The sequence below is a fragment of the Embiotoca jacksoni genome, unplaced genomic scaffold (assembly GCF_022577435.1).
Source record: "Embiotoca jacksoni isolate LCO1_2020_lvr unplaced genomic scaffold, fEmbJac1.0.p SCAF_10, whole genome shotgun sequence".
Lineage (NCBI taxonomy): Eukaryota > Metazoa > Chordata > Actinopteri > Embiotocidae > Embiotoca > Embiotoca jacksoni.
Window position 1 is genome coordinate 11,544,895 of NW_027185230.1, and position 17,826 is coordinate 11,562,720.

Below are 17,826 nucleotides of genomic sequence, written 5' to 3' on the forward strand. Positions count from 1 at the left end.
TTTTATATTATTATTTTATATTTATGTTATATTTTGGACGACATGTCTGACGTATGACTTTTTTTTAAAATATTTAGGACGACATAATATAGTATCACTTTTATTTTATATTTTGGACGACATGTTATAGTATGACTTTTTTTTCACATTTTGGATGACAAGTTCAACTGTTGTTCACGTTATGCCATACTTCTCATCTCAGCATACCTTATATTTATTTGTATTTATGGACTGTATGGACATGATCCATTTCGGCCTTCAAATTTTTTTAAAAAGTGAACTTTGCCTTCGATTTTCTCAGTAACTGTCAGGTATAAACTCTTGATGTGAAGTAGGGTGATAGTCAGGAGGGACTTTAACAGGAATCTACTCAATGTTTAACGCCACCTATTCAGGATTTTGTTTTATTCATGTTCAAATGACGGACAAAACACTTTTTGACAATGCAAAATTTAATTTGCCTTTAAATTCCTATCCACTATAGTATCTCATCCAAAACATGGGAAAAAAAAGTCATACTATAGCATTTTGTCCAAAATAAGAACAAAAAAGTCACATTATAGCATGTCGTCCAAAACGTGAAAAAAGTCATCCTAAATACGATTTAAAAAAAAGTCATACTTTAGGAACATGCAAATTCCACAAATTAAGGACCAGGCAGGTATTGAACCCAGTACCATTAGATTGTGAGACAACAACACTGACCACTGCACCATTAAGTTTCCTGCCATAACTTGAACGGAAGTCTTAATTATACCAAGTCATCTGAAATATCATGCATGTCGTCCTAAATATGATAAAAAGTCATACTGTAGCATGTCGTCCTAAATATGATAAAAAGTCATACTGTAGCATGTCGTCCTAAATATGATAAAAAGTCATACTGTAGCATGTCGTCCGAAATGTGAAAAACAGCCCTTAACCTTAGCCCTAGCCCTAACCCTGCAGAACTTGGTGGTAGTAGCAAATATTCAAACAAAAACGTTGAAGGCCGAAATGGAGAAGAGTTCCACGTGAAGAACAGTTGAACTTGTCGTCCAAAATGTGAAAAAAAGTCATACTTTAGGAACATGCAAATTCCACAAAGTAACGACCAGGTAGGTATTGAACCCTGGACCATTAGATTGCGAGAAAACAATACTGACCACTGCACCATTGAGCTGCCTAATATATTTTGAACGGAAGTCATAATTATACCATGTCGTCCGAAATATCAAAAAAGTCACACTATAATATGTGGTCCGAAATATCATAAAAAAGTCATATTATAGCATGTACAAAATGGTAAAAACAGTCCCTAACCCTGCAGATCTTGGTGGTAGTAGCAAATATTCAAATGAGAACTTTGAAGGCCGAAGTGGAGAAGAGTTAAAAGCAGTTGAACTTGTCGTCCAAAATGTGAAAAAAAGTCATACTATAGCAAGTCGTCCGAAATATGATAAAAAAAACTCATACTTTGCATGTCGTCCGAAATATGCTGAAAAAGTCATACTATAGCATGTCAACTAAATTTGAATTAAAAAAAAGTCCGGTTTATTTTTTTCCTAAATTTCAATTGTTTGTTTCGTGATTGACAGGCAATTTCAGAAAAAAACAATATTTGAGTGTTTAGCAGCATCTAAATTTCCATTTTCAAAAAAGTTTTTTGGACTAAATGATGACCAATACATCAGATAATTGACAGGTGTATTGATAACACATAGCTGCATCACTTTAATGCATCATAAAACTCTCAATATTGTTTCTCGGCATCACTTGAACGAGAAGAGTGCGATGATCCAGGAGTAAACTGTCTTTTGCGCCCTCTGCTGGTGAGTCTGAAGTGGTGTTTTAGATTTATTGCTGCTGTCTGGTGCATTTTGGTGGTACTTTCTACTTCTAATATCACTCCTATCTGTGTGTATATAATACTACACTACGACAGATTTTTACACTCCTGCTAATAATGAGGAATGTAAGTATTAATTTGGTCGTTTTATTGGAGCACTGTGGAAACGTTTTAGCCATTAAAAGTAAAGGCAGGACGAATTTTTTTTTTTTTTCTTCATTTGCAGTGCAGTAAATATCAAAGAAATAATTTGTACCAGAAAAAAAAAATGCAGAAACAATAACGACAGACCACACGGAGACTTTTGTAACAGAGCCTGAATATATTTTTCTCTGCAAAATACAAATACTACCACATTATTTCTGAGTGAGGGAGCTGCTGTACATGATCTGCCACAACAGACGTGCACTTTATTTAATTCTCATTGTCTCCAAGTGGCGACAAAGGCCAGCTTATGCCGCTAACAATCTCTCAGAATATCCAACTTGTGGTTATTAGAAGCATTAGTGCATTAAAAGGAGAGGGGAGAGGGGGGGGCAGCCCATAGTGTACGCGTACAGTACGGAGGACATTCAGAGATGTCGCCTAATAAAAATATAATTAAATAAAGGGCTGTTTGAGGTACAGATTTTTGACAAAGTCCCAGGCAGTTACTGATTAAAGAGTCAAACTAAAAACACCAATAAACGGGGAGGGGGGGGGGGGGGTGTTCACGCTGTGGTTAGTTCACGCTCCTCCCGTGAGCCTCCCGAGGTCCAGCTCCTGGCTCTCCTCCGGTCGCTGCGTTTTTTTTTTGTTTTTTTTTTTTAAATCAGCGGTGCAGTCCGAGCAGCTCGACGTAAAGAATCGGAACCCGTCTAGGCTCTGCGCCCTTTATTTATTTTAATTTTTTGTTTTGTTTTTATTTTATTTTTTTTTTTTTTTTTTTTAAACAGACATGAACAGCAGTGCCGGTCACACGAGAGCAGCCGCGGGGGGCTTCCAAGGAGTGAATTTGTAGTTACAGACAACGGGTCGAGGGTCCGAGCTCCAAATATACAGTTTTAAAACCAAAATATTCAAATGTGAACGACCCTCGGCCAAGCCACTCTCTCTCTCTCTCTCTCTCTCTCTCCAGACAGAAAGAAAAAAAAAAAAAAAAAAGAAAAGAAAAGCGGATGTCGGTCAGCAGTCCGTCAGCTCGTCTGTTCAGCCTCCCGACTTCAACCAGAGCGCGGAACGAAGAAACGAACTGGCGCCCAGCGAACCCGCGGCGGTGGAACCGAAGCGCGTACATTTACTCGCGTGCAATTCGAAGAAACGTGGAGAATCTCAGCTGACAGCTTTAGGCATTTGTGAGGTTACGTCATTTACATTCGTCCGTTGGATTTTTATAATAAAATGCAAAAAGTTAAAACATCTCGTCAGGCCTTTGTCTCGGGGTGGATGTAAAACGTGCGTCACTTGGCATTTTCCTTGCCGTTTTTTGAGAAATTGAATTAAGATCTTTAAACATTTCCTACGTTTTGTTCCATCTACGTTCAGCAGCTGTTACTTTTGAGATTTGACGTGGGAAAAAAAGACGGCAAGTTACAATTCATTGGCCTGTTTTGATCTTTTATAGTGTAGCTGAAGCTCAGCGTCGCGTTTATTAATTGGATTTAAGGCCAAGAAGATGTTTTCTGTGTAAATAACAATTTTGGAGGCCTTAAAGTGAAAACTGATTTGTGGATCACAACTTCCCCTCCAGGACCCTTCAGATTTATCCGGCGACCTTTCGGAGGGGCCCGATCCCCAGGTTGGGAACCGCCGGACTAAACGGTTATCGACAATCTATTACAATATAACATTTTTACTGCACAGCGGGTACTCTAAAGTGCTTTTTTTTTTGTTGGAAGATACTCGCGCACATTGTTGTTTTATACTTCAGTAAATGAGCCGAGTACTTCGTCCACCGCTGGAAATATATTTTTAATAATCACCACGGATTCGCGGGTTTGTTCGACGGTGATTGTCGCCGTGAGATCTCGTCGGTGTGACGCCAGCTGAACAGACTTTAACGAGCTGATTTAAGTCTCCCTGAATGTCTAATAGAAAACGATGTGCGGCTTTTTTTTTAAACATTTTTTAATTTTTTTTTAATTATATATCTGTTATTAAATAGAACTGCAGACATCCAAAAATATCAATTTGATATAACAAGGAAGGAAGAACTAAACTTTTAAAAACACAACACTATAAACTTTGTGCAGCAAAGCATCACCGTCCCGTTTTTTTTGTTTTGTTTTGTTATGGCTTTTAGGATCCTCACTCTGAACGTTAAATCCCGCAGCAGCGACTCGCTCTGTGCGAAACCGCGTTTTCGTAGATAAATAACTGTACGGAAGCAGATAAAAGGCCAAAATATGTAAACTATTATAAAAAAAATTTTTTTAAATCAACTAGAAGCTAAATTGTGAAATGTAACCACAACAGAATTGATGTTGAAATATTCACATTTAAGAGGAAATTGTGTGAATTAAATGTTTTGAACCAAATTAATTTTTTTTAGTTGCCGGGTTTACATATTTCAAGTTTCCCTTTAGTAGCAGCCATTTCAGAAACTTTTAGCCATTAGGCTTCTTAGCGCCCCCTAGGCTCTGATTTTAATGTTGGTTTTTTTTTTTCCCTCACTTGAATTTTCAGGTCCGAAAATGACAAACTTTCAGAACTTGAATTTATATATATTTTTTTAATATTTGACATTGGCAATTAAAAAAAAATTGGAATTTGAGCCCCAAACTAATAATGATATTTTTGCAAAACGTAAAATAAAACTTTTGTAATCTTCAGAGAAAAAAAAAAAAATCCAACCATATAAATAGTTTCCACGGTCTTATTTCAATTCAAACAAAGAGATGCTTTTATTGTGAAATTTGGTCTTTTTTTTAAAATTTTTTTTTTTTTTTTTCCCCTCATTTCATTTTGTTTAATAGTTTCCCTTTATTCCTCATCATTTTCCTTTAGTTTAAACTTTCAGCTTCCTCTGACTTGTAGGCTTTTCGTCGCGGTTCATTTTCACAAGTAGTTTCTCAGTTTCTCGTCAGATCCTCACGTTTTGTTTTTATTTTTTTTTATTTTGCTTCTACAGTTTTCCGTTTCGCGTTTGCCACAATTCTCACGTCAGCTAACGCGGCTCGGGGGTAAAAAAACAAAAAAAACAAAAAAACAACATTCATTAACTCTGAACAGCGTCTTCACGTCAAGTGAAATTTGTCCAAAGAGCTCCTTTTCCTCTGCAAACCCGTTGCATATCTCTTTCCTGTCACCCCCCTCCCCCCCCCCCTCCGCGCTTCCCCCCCCCCCCCCCCCCACTCCCAGCACTTCCTCGTACACGTCTTCCCGCTCTAACCTTTTTCCTTTCGGGTTTCGTTCGCCACTTCTCCGACCTTCCGTCCCGTTCGCGCTTAAACGTGCGCCGACACGTCGAACCCGCAACGCGGCCGCGTCGCAGCGGCGCCGCCGAGCGCGCTCGCAAAACACGTTCGCCGTGACGTTAAAACTCACCAGTAGCTTCGCCGTTCAGAGTACCAGACTTCTTCACTTTTGGTTTGTTTTTTTTTTTTTTTGTGTTGTTTTTTTTTTGTTGCTGTTGTTGTTTTTGTTTTGTTAGTTTGCATACATGCGCACACGCGCCGATGTGCATTTTACATAACGCGTTATTTACTTATATCCCCGCCCCGAACACACGCACACACGCACACGTAAAACAAAGCGAGGCACGCACACGAACGGGCCCTCCGGCCCGCTTCGGGTACGGCGTCCGTCCCGGAACCGACTTCCCGGGCGTTTCCTAAAGGGGGGGGGGGGGAAGGGGGGGGGGGGGGGGAACATCCAAAAAAACTCGGAAGTAAAATCGTCCGAAGGGAGAATTTTAAAGCTTCGCGTACGAGTCAAAATATTCTCAGGAGAAAGTCGGAGCTTCGATTAAGGCGATTTTCAGCAGCGGAAAGTAACCGAGCGCATTTACTCTTATTTGTACTTCCAGAACAACTTTTTTTTTTTTTTGGTATCTAAATTGCTAACAAATTAAGATTAAAAGAACGTAAATGCATAAATTTTTAAAAAAAAAAAAACGCTTAACAGCAACAATTTGTCCTTCGATAAATATAAATTCATCTTTCGGGCTTCCGGACATTTTAGTGATGAATCAAATTGTCGTTTTTGTTTTTTGTTTCTTTCCGGCTGACTTCGGACGAGACGAATCTCGGGGAATCTGACGTTTTCCTGAGGAACTTTTGACTCGCGGCTCAAATTGAAGTGTTCATTTCTTCCCGGTTTATTTTCGGGCTGCTGATCCGAGAGGAGTCGTCGCTCCAGCGGCAGGACGTGTTGTAAATACAGCGGAGCTGTACGCAAGCCGAACGGCCCCCCTCGTGTACATGTGACACATATAAGCACACCCACTCAGCACAAGAAGAATATGATAATAATAATAATAATAATAATAATAATAATAACACTATAAGGTAACTTTGCTAACATCCCTCCCCTCCGGCTTCAGGCCGACGCCCATCATGTCGCCCAGCCCTCCGATAGCCGCATCCGTTTCACCGACGGGCTGTGGCGCTCGTCCTGGCCGGACAGAGATCGCAGCAGGAAGCTGTCGTTGCCGTGGTGATCCTCGCGCTCCTCGCTGCCTTCGTACGAGCTGCCGCAGCTGGACACGCTGTCGCCGGGGGAGCGGCCCGGCTCGTGGGGCCCCCGGCCGGCGGCGGCGGAGTACCGGGCCGTGGTCACGCCTCCTCCGAGCCCGGCGCAGAGCATCCCGACGCTCCGGTCTCGGGGGGGGGACACCGGCTCGGACTTGATGTGGAGGTTCTGGTGTCCGGAGGGGAGGTTCAGGTTCGAGTTCTGGCACAAGTTCCTGTCGGGCGAGAGAGAGGCGACGACTTCAGCAAGGTTTCAAAATAAATGGAGAAGAATTTAGCTTTCTTTTCTCTCTCTCTCGCTCTCGAAGAAAAATCGAATGAAGCCCGTTTCAGTTTAGCATTAACATTTAAGCCATCGGGCTATTTAGGGACTGACTTAAATATTTGTTTTTTTTCCTTACTTTAACTTTCAGATCCGAAAACAACAAATTTTGGTGGCTTAAATTTAAAATTCAAAATATTAGACTTCGGAATTTTCAAAAATCGCAATCTGCGAAAACCATAAATGATAACTTCTTTTTGTTTAATGCGGAAATTTGAATTAACTTTTGCAGTTTTGTTTTTTTTAGGGGGAAAATCAAACCATTTTAATTCAAATAAGTGGTTTCCAAAGTAAAAAAATTTCAACGCTACAAACGACAACTTTTATTTGTGGAATTCAATCATCAAAGGGTTTGTTCAGATAATTTGTTGCATTTTGCCTTTATTGATTTATTTTTAAGTGTTTTAATTTTCACTGCTTCATTAGGGGTTTTGTTCAAACTGAAATTGAAAACTTTCAGCGGAAATAATCAGTTTTCGTGGGGCAATAAAAAAAATAAAAAATATTTTTTTTTTATCCTTTTTATTTACGCCGAGGTCGATTTGAAAAATGTTACGTTTACAGGGTGACAAACGGCACCAAAAAAAAAAAAAAAGGCAGAAACAAATAGCATAGTCAAAGTAAATGCAAATTCATATCTAAAATTCTACAAAACAGTGAGAAATGTCCTCGGGGGTCGGTTAAAAGTGTGTGTGTGTGTAGGGGGGGGGGGGGGATCCGTACGGCCAAGCTCACCCCATGTGCCCGAGCGCCGAGTGCTGCAGATTCTGGATCTGCTGCTGCTGCCAGCTCGTCATCGATCCCAGACCGGAACCGCCGAACCCGGATAGAGATGTCAGGTCGCCGCCGAGGGAGAACTCTGAGGGAGGGAGGGAGGGGGGAAACAAGGAAGAAACGCTCGTCAGGAGTTACATCCCGCAGGCGTGCGAAACAAGTGCATCCACACACACACACACACACACACACACACACACACACACACGCACACGCAGCGGTGCAAGTTCTGTTTTTTTTTTTTTTTTTTTTTAAATCACCTGTGCCGTAAGAGGAGGAGAGAGCAGACGGATACCCGCCCATCCCCTGACCGGGGAGAGTCCCGGCGGCGAGGGAGACGGCCGGGGTCGACAGCGTCTGAGCCGTCTGCGAGTGATTTATTCTCTGGTTCTGCAAAGAGAAGGAGAACACCGTCAAGCCGAGGCGAGTCGTCGGGGAAACCCGGAGGCCGCATCGGGTTTCGACAATTCAGAGGACGGGAACCACGGCACGTTTTTTTTTTTTTTTTTTACCCAGAAGTCTTTTAACATGATGGTGTAAAGTTTGATTTCTTAGGTGTCACGTCATCTTTAGCGAATCCTCTGAAAACGTTTCCGCATATTTTTCTCTAACATTAGATAGATAAATAGATAGATAGATAGATAGATAGATAGATAGATAGATAGATAGATAGATAGATAGATAGATAGATAGATAGAATAATAGATACACATTAAATATATTTTTAAGTGTCTTAAAATGATTGAAACTGATGAAAAGTTTCTCTTTTTGAAGATTAAGATTAAATGTCAAATTTTGTTTCTAATAAATATAATAACAATAAAATTTAAATCATAATTTTATTTCAACTTTATTCATTTAACATATTTGTAGCTTTTAAGTTGATAATAATTCTGCGGCATTTTGTTTGATACACACTTGAAGTTTTGGTTGGAGAACAACAAATAATCACAGTTAACTCTGGGTTCTCTAAACTTTGAATGTGGTTATAATTGACTTCAAGTCCATTTTAAAGATTCAAATCACAGCTTCTCAAAAAAAAATACAAAAAAAAATAAAGAACAACTTGGTCAAAAACTGTAGACGCAGCGTCCACCCAGCAGGGGGCGCACTACACACACACGCACGACACACGGCGCACCTTCGTGTATGTTACTTACCAACATAAGGTCAAAGTCCTCGCACTGCAGGGCCGCGTTAAAGCACAAAACTTAAAGTTAGTCTCCGTGCAGCAAAACTCATGGAGTCGTGACATGAAGGGAAATAAATAAACAAACAAACAAGCAAACAAACACAAAGAGAGCAGGAAACACTCACCACAGTCAGCATGTTGCTGCACTTGTTGGCGGGCGGCATCAGCGTCCGCAGGTCGGGCTTCCGGCTCATGCTCATCGGAGGAGGAGGGCTCTTGTCCTGCAGGTTTTTGGAGACGCCTCCCGGAGACATCAGCCCCGGGGAGGTGCAGTGGTTGCTGTAGCTGCCGTTCACTGCGGAGAAAACGAGGCTTTTGAATGCAGCTTTCGCCGTGGAGCCGCCACGATCACCGACTCTGTCACGTCCGGCTTAATCGCGACTCGCCACGTCCGTACGTCCACGTGAAATCGCGCCCGGTCGAGTTATCGGCCGCGGCGGTGGTTAGCTTAGCTTTAGCGTTTGGCAGAAATTTGGAGCCCTTTTTTCCGACGCAAGCGTAGACGACTTATAGCTGCCGAACGACCGGTAGAGGTTGTGTTCTGTTATATTCTGACAATAAAGTTCAATTAAAAGTTGTAATTTTTTTTTTTTTTTTTTTCTTCTTCTTCTCATTTCTCGGCTGCTGAATAAAAATTAAAAAAAAAAAAAAAATGTATCCGGTCTCGTAACGATCAGATTTCTCTGACTGGATGATGAAGTCTTACCGACACTGGAGACCACGGTGCTCGTCAGCTCTGAACCCATCAGTCCTGCAGAGACACACACACACACACACACACACACACACACACACATATATGCAGGTCAGATGTTGGCCCTGCAGTATAACGCACTTCTTTCTCATTTAAAGGAGCAGTATGTAGTATTCGCTGATCAGAGGTAACAGCGGCCTCTGTGGCCACGGGTGGTAATTACAGCATTCTGATGCATTAAATTCAGCGTCGAGTCTGCGCACACTCGCAAGGAGATAAACCAAAAGCTTTCGAGGCCACCGTGGCCACGATTTTTACTCACATGTTCTACTTCGAGAAAAGAAAGAAATTATAAACTGTTGCGGCAGCATCGGACCGCTGAGCCGAATGGAAGCGTTTCCCGTGACAACAGGAAGACCGTGATCCTGTTTTTTTTTTTTTTTTTTACCGTTAATTAATGATAGTAACTTTTAGGCGAGGCGCTCGCGTGGATGTAAAATGATTGCGGAGAGCGTCAAAACGAAATATTTTTCCAGAAATAGAAAAATCAAAGTTGAGTTGAAGAGTCGTTTTGGGTTTTTAGCTCTCGAAGTGTTACTATCTGCTCCAGCTTTGCCAAATTTTTGGAACATTTTACGTAGATACGGTTAAAAAAAAAAAAAAAAAAAAAGGTCAAAAATTTGGCATATTTTCTGTCGCCTCCAGTCGGACGAAGAGTGCGCTCTTCGAAGACGATCCGAGTCGCTGACTAAAGTTATGCCGTGCAACACATTAGAGGCCACTCTCCATTTTCACCAGCGAGTGCCATCAAAAGCGATTTTGAAACTGTTGTTTTCCAGTAAAACAAAACAACAACAACAACAACAACAACAAAAAAAGGTATCGTGGCTTTCAATAATATAACATTTTTGGGAGTCATTACAAGCTTTGTTGTCGTTGTCGTAGTTGCGAGTAGTTAAAGTTAGTCCGACCCGCGGACGCGCAGCAGCTGGATTTTTTTTTCTGCCGACTGAAATAAAGCTCGATGATGATGATGATGACGACGACGACGGTAAACACACCTGCGTCTCCGGTGCTGGAGGGCCGCTGAGGCGACATGCTGTTTCTCTGCAGGGAGGAGTGCGACATGGGCAGCAGGTTGTGGTTTCCCAGACCGCCGCCGATGCCCTGGTGGGAGTACAGCAGCCCGCCGGGGTTGCCGCCGGGGATGGACACTCCCATGTCGTAGCCGGAGGGAGGCAGCCCCTGCTGGACGAAACAGGAGAACCGTCGGTCACTCGGACGACAACGCTTAATAAAGAAAACAAAAACAACAACAGCGAAATACAAAAAAAAAACAAAAAAACGTACGCAGATTCTCTGCCTGTTGATCATCAGGTCGATGTCCTCGTTGATCTTCCGGTACTTGTCGTCGGACTCTGGGCTCTGGCCTGCAGAGTCGTCGGCCTCGATGTCGGGGCTGTCGCAGCCGTTTAGACCTTTCTTGCGCAGCGTCTGCACAGAAGAAGACGAAGAAGAGGAAGAAGAAGAAGAGTTAAAGCTCTGGGGTTGTTGTTGTTTTTTTTCCATGTTGGATTCACTTCCTGGTTGTTTGTACTTCCAAACAGATCAAAGTGTAGCGGTGGAAAGTTGGTAAGTAAACTTTTAGGTACATTACTCATAAGGTATATCTAGGAACTATTGAGTCGCTTTGACAAAAAAAAAAAAAAAAAAAAAAAAAAATAAATCAACAGAGAAATTGTTGATTGGACTTGGAAAAAAAAAAAAAAAGATAAAAATGAATTTCATGGTACCGACAGCCCTAAAACATCATCACTCTGTGGTCTCATATTTTAAGTGTAATTTGCAGGACTTTATAAACAGGGAGAAGATTAAACTAACAACAAGCCCTGTTGACCACATGGGGGCGCCATCTGAGCAGGGATCCCACCAGAGACGCGTCACGTGCTGCACAAGTTTGTACGTTTGTACAGCAGCGAACACTGAACAACAATTATCAGAACACAACCAAAATAAAACAACCAGAACAACAACCAGAACAACAACAATAATAATAAAACAACTAGAACAACAACAACAACAACCAGAGCACAACAACACAACAACCAGAGCTGACATAGTTCAACAGAATTTATTAAAATGTTCCTCGAACTTTTTCTGATTCTTTTATATGTGACAGAAAAATAAACATTAAATGTTAACTTGTCAGAAACGCGAGAATGTTCGAGTCTCGCGTTTCAAGTCAGTGTTGTGAAATCTCCTCTCAGGTATCAGACGATGATGACGACGGAGAAGATGGTGTGTGTGTGTGTGTGTTGTACAGTATGTGGTTTGGCTCTCTGTGGCCTGCTTCAGCACTTCACAGCCCATTAGTCCAGTCTGTCACTGTCACACACACACACACACACACACACACACACACACACACACACACTGGTTGGACCGGTGCAGCTATCCCACTCATCCCAGTCATGTCCACCTGTTTTGCTTTAGAGAGAAGGAGGAGGAGGTGGGAAGGAAGGGGGGGGGGGTCATGTGGTGAGGAGGAGGAGGAGGAGGAGGAGGAGGAGGGTGAGGCAGCCACCACCAATGCTAGCCTGCTCTGATGGAGGGATGGCCGTAGAAGGCTATTTTTTGCTCCTGTGCTCCGCAGCGTTTCTCGTCACTCCCATCCCTCCCTCACAATCTGTCAATCTGGCTGCTCTATTAAAACATAAAACCAACTCCGCTAGCCTACTTTCCCCTCTTCACACACACACACACACACACACACACACACACACACACACACACACACACACACACACACAGAGAGAGAGAGAGAGAGAGAGAGAGACTTGAAAACAGAGCTGGAGGAATCACTGAAATACTCCATAACGTGTAAAAATCGGCTTTAACATTGTGATTTAAATGAAACGTTTTACCAACAGAATAAACTCCCGAATTTCAAAATAAAAGCCGCTCAGAGCCAAGTCGGGGCCCCCGTGGTTCCCAATTTAGGGGTTCCTGCAGCTCCGAAGGGTCACGAGATAAATCGGGAGGGGTCGCGAGATGATTAATGGGAGACGACAGAAGAAAAGAAACAAAGTTCTAATTAAGGCCCGAAACAATCTTAGTAGTTACTCTGTCTGTTCTATTTGGGTCGGCTCTCATCCGCACCGTCGGCCAATCAGGCGGCGGCGGCGGGGGTCGCGTTGTGTCGGGCCACAACATGGAGGGAAAACCTGAAATGAAAATGAGCGACCACGAGGAGGAGAAGGAGGAGGAGGAGGAGGAGGAAGAGGAGGAGTCAGATGTCTGCCCGCGACGAAGAAACTGACGGTTTCGGAATCTGCTGTACGATCTGCAGCACATTAACAAACGCGAAAGTGGACGCAGCTTCTGAAAAAAATGCGCCGAAGCGCCTGAAGCTGCGACACCACCGAGTGCCACTAGAGGTCGGCTTCAAAAAGCCTCCGCACAGACTCCCGTTCAACTCCTCGCATTAAAATTCTCGGCCAATAAAATGTCTCCACCGGTTATTTCAGCGCTGTTAGCTGAAGCCGGTCCGTCTGAAAATAACCCCGTCGTTAATTAGAAAAATAAGAACCAGAACGCCGATCAAGAGCTGGGAATTTATTTAATGACACCATGACGACTTGCGGGAAACATTTACTGACTTTGTATTTCAGGAGAGAAGTTGATGCTTTTTTTTTTTTTTTTTTTTTTTTTTTTTGTGAGTGGGAGTCTACTGCAATTTATTATTTTTTTGGAGCCGGCGCCCCTAGCGGCCATCAACGGTACTGCACTTAAATATGGACGCACTCGAATACAACATTTACTCGGCTTTTAGCTACTTTGTAACACTGACCAATGTGTGTGTGTGTGTGTGTGTGTGTGTGTGTGTGTGTGTGTGTGTGTGTGTGCTGGCAGGTGGTTTGAACAGCTTCCTGTTCTCCTGTTCTGGCACTCGAGACAGGGAGGGGGAGACAGCTGAGGGGGGGGGGGGGGTTGAGTGGTACGGATGCCATAATATCATACCAGACCCCCCCCACCCCCCCCACCACCTTCAACCCTTCTTCACCCACCCCCCACCCTCGCTGCACTGCTTTTCCATCGATTTTGCCTTCTCTCTTTTCTCGCCTCACTTACGTCCACCGCTCTTCTTTTTTCGCGGGTGGTCTCCGCCTCCTCCACCGCTTCCACATCAGATGATGCGCCAAGAGTGTGTGTGTGTGTGTGTGTGTGTGTGTGTGTGTGTGTGTGTGTGTGTGCGTGCGTGCGCGCGTGTGCGCCAAGGAACATGACATGCAGCTTTTTCTTTTTGCACCATCCCACGGCTCCTGCTCGGGCAGCAGATGGAGCGTTTGTCCAGATTTAGCGGCAGGTATTCACCAAAAAAAAAAGAAAAGCATCACGACGCAAAAACACACACACACACACACACACACACACACACACACACACACACACACACACAAGAAAAACGTTTTGTTTTACGGCTCCCGCTAATTTCCAGGAATCTTTCCTCCTAATTTCCTTTTAAAAATATTTTTATTATAAGTCTCACACAGTCTGGTCCTAATTAAATGGGAGGTGATTTTCTTTTCTTTCTTTTTTTTTTTTTCTTCTTTTTTTCATTCTTGGTGATATTTTGGTGAATAAAATTTTCTAACAAATGGAGCAGAACATGGAGGGACTTAAATAGTCATTCTTGGACGCACATTATCCTGCCGATCGAATCTCAGGAAGTTTAAAACCAGCAAGTGACTTCATTTAAGCTCCGAACACTTGTACAAACAAAACGAGAGAGAGAGAGAGAAAAAAAAGAGGTTTGGGATCTTAAAATGTCCTGTGGAAAAAAACTGGAAGAGGTCAATTCAAACCAGGGTGAACATTTACTAAATCTACTACATTTACGTGAACACGCCTGTAAAAGACGAGTCAAGATGTTTGCCGTGAAAAAAATAAATACAAAAATAAATCGTGTTTTAGGCGCAGACACCACTCGGTTCGGGGAAAGCGAACGGTTTGTGGTTGCGATTCTCACTTGGGCTTTAAAAATTACAACGACTTCCTTAAAACTGGGCAACGTCCGTCGTCACGGTGACGGTTAACACGGCTTTAAAAGAACCTGTTCCGACTCGCGGTTGGAAACGGGAAGCTAACACCGGTCTCCTGCACCGCCGCAAAGTCCCCCGCTGGGTCATAAACTATTTTTAATAAACGCTGACTACCGTGTCAATTATTTCATAATTATTTCGCAATATGCAATTCATCTATTTTTCAGCGCGGTTAAGTGGCCTCTCTTCTCTGGATAATTGAAAAAGGAAAGAGATTATGCAATTAAATTATTTTAAATATACATGTTTCTGAACTATGAGTTGACAATGAGCACTTCAACCAAAAAGTAGAAGAGTTATTTTAAGTACAAGACAAAAAGATAAAAGTGCCTTTAATAGCGTCGAAACACATCTACTTTTATGAAAGATATTTAAAAGTTACACCCAAAAGTATGTTATCAGCACACGGGGAAGTTAAATCTTTCCTACTTTTTATATCATACCTTGACCTCAAATTTAAAACAGCAAAAACACAAGTTTTCCCTTTCCTTTTGGGAGGAGACCGTTTATTTACTGCTCATATTTTTGTACTCGAATTCACTTGTATCAGACTTCTACGCTGTTTTACACCAGAAAAAAAAAAAAAAAAAAAAAAAAAAAAAAAAATCTTCTTCTATCACTGCTGAACATGAATCATGACAATTATTATGACGCGCTAAAACTCAAGTTTTTATTTTTATTTTTTTCCTCCTCTGGTGAGACAGGAAGTGGTGAGAAAGAGGGGGAAAAAAGGGGAAGAAGGGCAAAGAGGAGGAAGAGGTTTGGTTGTGTGTGTGTGTGTGTGTGTGTGTGTGGTGGGGGGGGGGGTGTCGACGACAGGATGAAGTTGCTTCCCTTCCTATATTCTTTATTTCCCTCCAGCGGCTCGCTTGCACACACACACACACACACACACACACACACACACACGCGCACACACACACACACACACACACACACACACACGCACAGTTACACGCAGACACACGCAGACACTCAGTCATTCACAGCAACAACAAAAAAAAAAACCCACACAAAAAAAAAAAAAACCCACAGTCGCACACACTCACCGCCCGTCACGGCTATTCTTAGCCGTGTTCTGGGTTATTTTTAGAGCCACTACCGGTTTCCAGCCATTTAGCTTGGGGAGGGATCTCAGCCAACACACAAAGGAGATGGACTTAGCCTGCAGCAGCATATGTGTGAGCTTCATCTGTTTCTAATCTGAAAACAGCACTGAGCGCACGCTACACGGCAGGCCGACGCAAAATAAGGTTAACGGAGTAAAAAGTGAGGAAACACACGCGCGCACACACACACACACACACACACACACACACACACACACACACACACACACACACACGCACACTTGCGCCTCCAGGTTTATAAATAGCGGCAAGGTTCCCAGGCTAAAATGAAACAGCAAGACAATAAGCTGATAGTCATCTTGCCTGGTAGCCGGCTCACAAACAGACACATGCCAACCAAAACCCAACCAACAAAACAAAGGAGCCCTCTCTTCTGCTAAATTCCTGTCTGGCAGATATTTCATCGGGAGTTTTAATTGTTTTTGTTTTGTTTTTTTAACAGCCACGTGGGCGTACTTATCATATACTTCAACCCCCCCCCCCCCCTCCAACTCCCCCTTCCTCCATCTAACTCACTTTTTCCCTTTTTTTTTTTTTTTTCCCCTCCGGTCTCACTCCCCCACAAGTGAGTAAAAAAAACCAAAACAAACTAGCTGCGTCATGACAATTATGAGTAAAATAGAAAAGAATTTTGTTTATTATTTCTCACAGACCGAGATGACGTTTTCAAATGTCATCTTTCGACAGTCCAAAACTCAAAGACAGTCACTTCGCTGTCAAATCTTTCCGACTATTGGACAATAAAAAAAAAAAAAAAAAAAAAAAAAACGGCTGCCGGTTCATTTCATTTCTTCTACGACACAGTGTGTAATTTGAAGTATTTTAACATTGAGCGACGGTTGTTTGACTGCAAAAAAAAAGTTCAATGCCGGTTCAACACGGCACTATTCCAATGTCAGTATTGAATTGCCTTTACCAAACACAATAACGTGAGTTATAAAACAAAATATTTGAGCTGATAATTACGGCGAGAGAGAGCCGTCCTCCTCGAAGCGGTTGAACTATTCCTTTAAAATCCTGCCAGCTAAGCGGGGCTCCAGCGTGCTGATCTGGCACAACGCGGGGGGAGGGGGGGGGGGGGGGGAAGGGAGGCGGGGGTGGGGTGGGGTGGGGTGGGGGGGTGGGGGGGTTGACCTTGGCACCGCCGCCCCCCAGCACCGTGTTTGTGCCACCGCGTGTCGTCGCCGTACACAGCGAGGTCACACATGCCTCCCAAAGACGCCGATCCCCTCCCCCGTCATCCAATCAGAGAGCGGCGAGGTTAAGTCGTGGCGTGTTGGCCGGCCGTCAGGAATCACACCGAAGCACACGTGCGGGGACAACCTGCAACCTGCGAGGGTTTCTTACCCCTCAGCTGTCACGTCTCCGTCGGCACCGTCTTAAAAGGACGTCACGGGGACAAAATACGAGACGGCACGACAGCTGCTGACACAGCAAAAAGGTTATCCGGTTAACTGTCTCCGTGGTCAAGAATGAGCTTTAAAACTCAAAAGTGACAATCCTCTTGTACAGAAAAGGTCTTTCGGTAGCAAGAAACGGCTTTTCTACGTCTCTTTAGCTACGTCTTCGATCAAAGCCTCGATTTCGGCGTATTTTTTTTTTTTTTTTGGAGCCAGAAGTTTCCATATTAGGACGAGCTGGGGAGGAGCCACAGACTATATATATATAAAAGTGGACGTAGCTTCCGGGTCTGAAAAATGATGCCGATGCCATGAACTGCAATACCACCGAGGGGCCACTAGGTGCTGGTTCCAAACGGCCTCAGAGTCCCATTCAAACATCGTCAATGAAACATAGCTAATGGACGCTGGGATTATTTTCAGAAGGAGGGAATTTACCTAACGATGACTCGTGGAAAACATTTACCGACTTTGTATTTCAGGAGATAAAGTTGATGCTTTTTGAATGGGAAGTCTATTGAATACAGCCCCTAGTGGCCCTCAGTGGTACTGCACTTTTTTTTTTGAAATGTCGACATTTCGGCAGATGTTACGATAAGAGTCAGTCAGCGGCGACCCAAATAAACGTCCCCTTCGCTTCGGCTTGTGTAAAACGCGGTAAAATATGACATCGGAATTGTGACTTTTTGACGTTTCCGATGTGGTCACCGAACC

General features: G+C 43.1%; 1 protein-coding gene across 7 annotated transcripts in view; it reads right to left on the minus strand.

Moving 5' to 3' along the window:
• Positions 1-5,373: 5,373 nt before the first annotated feature.
• The window catches only part of mef2ca (myocyte enhancer factor 2ca), a 28,445-nt gene continuing 15,992 nt past the window's right edge, over positions 5,374-17,826 (minus strand). For 2 of the 7 annotated variants that reach the window (XM_069166672.1, XM_069166662.1), the window contains exons 5-10: positions 10,542-10,974; positions 9,493-9,537; positions 8,912-9,081; positions 7,855-7,984; positions 7,556-7,679; positions 5,374-6,713 (exon numbers count right to left, since the gene is read on the minus strand). In XM_069166672.1, coding sequence (XP_069022773.1) covers positions 6,362-6,713; positions 7,556-7,679; positions 7,855-7,984; positions 8,912-9,081; positions 9,493-9,537; positions 10,542-10,974 — 1,254 coding nt within the window. In that variant the 3' untranslated portion in view covers positions 5,374-6,361. Of the gene's footprint in view, positions 6,714-7,551; positions 7,680-7,854; positions 7,985-8,754; positions 8,779-8,911; positions 9,082-9,492; positions 9,538-10,541; positions 10,975-17,826 lie in introns of those variants that run through there. The other 5 variants (XM_069166692.1, XM_069166682.1, XM_069166709.1 and 2 more) reach the window with 5 other exon arrangements.